This window comes from Prinia subflava, chromosome 5, assembly GCF_021018805.1.
Source record: "Prinia subflava isolate CZ2003 ecotype Zambia chromosome 5, Cam_Psub_1.2, whole genome shotgun sequence".
NCBI classification, from domain to species: Eukaryota; Metazoa; Chordata; class Aves; order Passeriformes; family Cisticolidae; genus Prinia; species Prinia subflava.
Window position 1 is genome coordinate 59,763,296 of NC_086251.1, and position 4,588 is coordinate 59,767,883.

At 54.3% G+C, this 4,588-nt stretch overlaps 1 protein-coding gene across 2 annotated transcripts; it reads left to right on the forward strand.

Annotated features, from left to right (window-relative positions):
* Window positions 1-289: 289 nt before the first annotated feature.
* Window positions 290-3,468, forward strand: OTX2 (orthodenticle homeobox 2). 2 transcript variants are annotated; one of them, XM_063397385.1, is made up of 3 exons: window positions 290-386; window positions 762-934; window positions 2,233-3,468. In XM_063397385.1, exons 1-3 carry the CDS (start codon window positions 290-292, stop codon window positions 2,851-2,853), a joined length of 891 nt encoding a protein of 296 aa, XP_063253455.1. In that variant the 3' UTR covers window positions 2,854-3,468. The 2 variants fall into 2 exon arrangements, with proteins under 2 accessions (XP_063253455.1, XP_063253456.1); XM_063397386.1 differs by having other exon boundaries at window positions 783-934.
* Window positions 3,469-4,588: the final 1,120 nt, after the last annotated feature.

Here is a 4,588-nt window from a genome sequence, read left to right on the forward strand (position 1 = left end):
GTCAGTCTCTCCCAGCTCCCAAATCCGGTTGGGGTCCGAGTGGGAGGATTGACGAGGGAGGGGGGGAAGGCAGCGGGGATAAAAGCGGGGGGGGCAGGGGGGGGGCAGCGAGCTGGCCTGACTCCCCCTTCATCCCTCCATTGCTCCCTCCTCTCCCTCCTGCGCAGGCACCTGGCGGCTCCCCCTCGCCCGACGGCTCCCACAGGCACCGCCCGGGGCAGGCAGGGCGCTCGGCCGGCTCCCCCTCGCCCGGATTTCGGCCAACTCTCCTCCCCGCCACAACTTTAGCATGATGTCTTATCTTAAGCAACCACCTTACGCAGTCAATGGCCTGAGTCTCACAACCTCGGGCATGGATTTGTTGCATCCGTCCGTCGGTTATCCCGGTAAGCCACGTTTTTCTCCCCTCTTCCCTCCCTGTTGCTTTGCTCCACGGAGGAGAAGCCGCTGGGATTTTGGAGGAACAACATGCCCAGGGATCACCCTGGCTTGGGTGGGTGAGGGCGTGGGGTCTCTCTGTCCCCCTTCTACCGCACCCCCAACTTTTTTTCGGGCTGCAAAGAGGGAAGATCCCCGTGCTGGGGATGGGGGCCGAGATGCTCCAAACTCGCCCAGGGGGGATGCGGAGTTGGGATTGCCGCGCTGTGGCTGCCGATCCTGGGGGTGCAGATCCCCCGGGAGAGGGCAGGGAATGTGGGTGCCCCCCTGGGGAGGGGCTGGAGGGGACAGCGGGGTCTGAGGGGCCGCTGACTGACAGCCAGGGCCTCTGGCTCCGTTCGCAGCCACCCCGCGAAAGCAGCGGCGGGAGCGCACGACCTTCACCCGGGCGCAGCTGGATGTGCTGGAGGCTCTCTTCGCCAAGACCCGCTACCCCGACATCTTCATGCGGGAGGAGGTGGCTCTGAAAATCAACCTGCCCGAGTCCAGAGTGCAGGTAGGACGCGGAGCGGCTCCGGAGCCCCCTCCTGCCCTCCCCCTCACACGGCCGGGAAGGGGCTGGACCGGCCTGTGCCTGACGGGGGGGACACGAAGGGACTGGTTTAGGGGATGGATCCAGTCCTGAAGCCAAATCGAGCCCTTATGGGGTGAAGGAGGCTCAGAGATGGGTGGGGGTGCAGTGAGGGCATTTTGCATCCCCAGGGTTGGAGTGTGCCCCCCCCCCCCCTCTGCACTGAGGGGGAGCTATGCAGATCCAGGGTCCCGGCTCTTGAACCTTCCATACCCATCCCCAGCACCCCCAAATCCCAGCCTGTCCTGAAGACATTTAGGGGCCCTGCAGAAGCCACAGAGGATCCCCCTTCCCCAGGGATCACCACATCCCCGGAGCTGGGCCGGACTGGGATCCTGGCCCACACCAGTACAGAGTGGGAGCTTCCTCCCCCTCTGAGGGGGCTTTGATGAGAGAGGGGATCCCTTGGTGGAGGGAACCCCTCTCCTGGGGCTGGGCTGTGTCCTCTGCAGGGATCCCATCCAGGCAGCATTTTGGAGGTGCTGCTGGCAGGGGAGGAAGGTCCTGCCCCCCCCCGGGACTAGAACACCCCAGCAGCAGGGGCAGGGCATCTCCAAAGCCGTCCCTCCCTCTTGCCTGCAGGCGAGGCTTCCCGAGGCTGTGTGGTGCCGTGTTCCCGCCGAGCACGGTGGCTGGGATTGGGATACCCCCGTGGGATACCCCCGTGCCAAACCCCCTCCTCCTCCCCACAAAACCTCCCAGAGCCAGAGCCAGCACCCTTGGGCCCTGCCAAGGGAAGGCGAGGTGGGCTGAGGACCCAACTCTGGCCGAGGGGGTGAGAGCAGAGAGCCTGTTCGGAGGGTAAATGAGGCATCTTTACCCCTCCTTCCCACCCCGAGCCTCCGCTTCCCTAATTGTTCCCTCCTTTTCTGATGTTCTATTGTTTCTAATTAAGGGCTCGACTTCAATAGGCCTTAAACAGCTATTCCTGGGGGTCCCCGGCTGGCAAACAGCAAAGAGGGAATGCTTCCCCTTCTCCCCAAAAGTGACCTTATTAAGGAGTTTGATTTGCGATTTCCACTTGTTATTACTGCTAATGATCTCAGGGAGGGGGAGCCCCGGAGCTTTTCCTTGCAGCAGCCTGCAACCCTCTGCTCTTGGGGGACAGTTTTAGGTGTCCCTCCCCAGCGAGGTCTTCCTGCCACACTTCCCACCTTGGGTTTGCCTGTACATCCCTAACCCCGGGCTTTTTCTCTCTCCCTTCCTCGTGTCTCTGTCTGCAGGTGTGGTTTAAGAACCGCCGAGCCAAGTGCCGGCAGCAGCAGCAGCAGCAGCAGAACGGGGGCCAGAACAAGGTCCGGCCGGCTAAAAAGAAGAACTCACCAGCCCGGGAAGTGAGCTCGGAGAGCGGGACCAGCGGGCAGTTCACTCCCCCCTCCAGCACCTCGGTCCCCACCATTTCCAGCAGCAGTGCCCCCGTGTCCATCTGGAGCCCAGCGTCCATCTCCCCCCTCTCAGACCCGCTGTCCACCTCTTCCTCCTGCATGCAGAGATCCTACCCCATGACCTACACCCAGGCATCGGGCTACAGCCAAGGATACGCTGGATCGACCTCCTATTTCGGAGGGATGGACTGTGGATCTTACTTGACCCCTATGCACCACCAGCTCCCCGGGCCGGGGGCCACCCTGAGTCCCATGGGTGCCAACGCGGTCACCAGCCACCTCAACCAGTCTCCAGCCTCCCTCTCCACCCAGGGCTATGGAGCCTCCAGTTTGGGCTTTAACTCCACCACCGATTGCTTGGATTATAAAGACCAAACGGCCTCCTGGAAGTTAAACTTCAATGCTGACTGCTTGGATTATAAGGACCAGACGTCGTCGTGGAAGTTCCAGGTTTTGTGAAGAACCTTTGCGATACCGAGAGAAATCGCGACGAGAACGAACAGGCTGGGCTGAGCGCTCCAGCTTTAGTCAGGTCTTGGTTAAATTAAAGAGAAAAATAACTCCACGGACAAACAAACGAACAAAAAAAAAAAAAAACTGATGGCAACAAGAGGGGGACAGTGTTGGTGTGATCCCGTTCAGACTCATCTCCTGCTCAGACGCTCTGGAAAAGGAATAATAAAGAGGAAAAACGGAGGAGGAAGGCCTTAAACGGACAGATCATCTAGTGAGCAGAAACCAGACAGACCCATCTGTGTTCTTTCTAGTCTTAGCCAATTGTTGGGTTTCTTTGTTTGGAAGAGGTGGGAGATCTTCCCACCTGCGGGCCAGTTTTAAAAAAAAAAAAAAAAAAAAAAAAAAAAAAAAGTCTAGGTTTTTATTTCTTTTTTTGTGTGTGCGTGGAAAGATGATCCTTCACCCAGAGGTTTCCAATGTGTTAGCCAACCCTCGGTTAAAATATTCAGAATGGACAACATCTCTCTTTTTCTCCCTCTTTTTGTCCCTCCCTCTTTCTTTCTCTCTCGAGCTCATCCAACTGTTTCATGCCCAACTTGCTGAAGTTGGCACCCAGAGAACTTGGTTCAGGGCTGTGTGGGTTGTGTGACTGATTGTCCTAGCTGCACTACTTTATTTAAAGATTAAGAAAAAAAAAAAGATAATGTTCATAAGGAGTCAATATGTAGTTTTTAAGAGACAATCAGTGTGTGTCTTATATAAATGGTACATCTGTGGTTTTTAATCTGTGCTAGACTTCAAAACTGTGATCTCCTGTATTGTATGCAACTATGAACTCTGCACCAGCGGGAGTTCTGCTGTGATTTAAATAGGTTATAATTATAAGTGAAATTCAGAGCAACTGAGTTACCTATTATCATCTTTAAGAAAAATAATTAAAAATATATATTTAAAAAATAATAAAAAAGAAAAAAAAAAAAGAAAAACGCAAAAAACACGATCGCCTTTCACCCGAGGTGAACTGCACTGAAACTTTTTACAACAAACTGTCTCTGAATGAAAGAGGAAAGACCGAAAATACCCCACCCGAGGACATTTAACTCCTCTGGAGCTCAGTTACTGCTGGCCACGCTGGCAGTAACCATCAAATCCAACAGGACTTTGGGCAGTTGCTCTGACCTGGATGAATTTAAACCGAAAAAAATTCATTGTCGTTTATGCTTGCAGATGTTAACTGAAAAAAAAAAAAGGAAAAAAAAAAAAAGATATATATGCATAAACCTTTTTTTTTTCCTGGATTTGGCAGATATGTATAATTATATTAAAATGGTTCTAGCACACTTGATGGTTGTCTTCCATTTTAATCGCAGCCGGCGAGTGACGGAGAAGGGGCGATGCCGGGCACGGGAGACCAGGAGGGTCTGGCTGCTTCTGCAGGGCTGAGACAAAAGGGGTTCTGCTGGCAGCTCCCCGAGGTGAAGGAAGCAAAATCAAGGAGGGGCCTTATTTTATTTTTGATTTTTTTTTTAATCAAATGACTTTCATTACAAGCAGACCTTGGCTAACGTGACCTTTCCCACCCCGGCTTCGCCAAATTCTCTTGGTGGGGAGGGAGGGATGCGTTAGCTCTGTGGTTTCCCAGGGGATGGAGTCTCCAGTTGTGTATTTGGGGAGAGCCATAAACTTTCCAGGCTGCAGAAGGGGGAACCTGGATCAGACAGGGTGCTCTGAGCAGAGG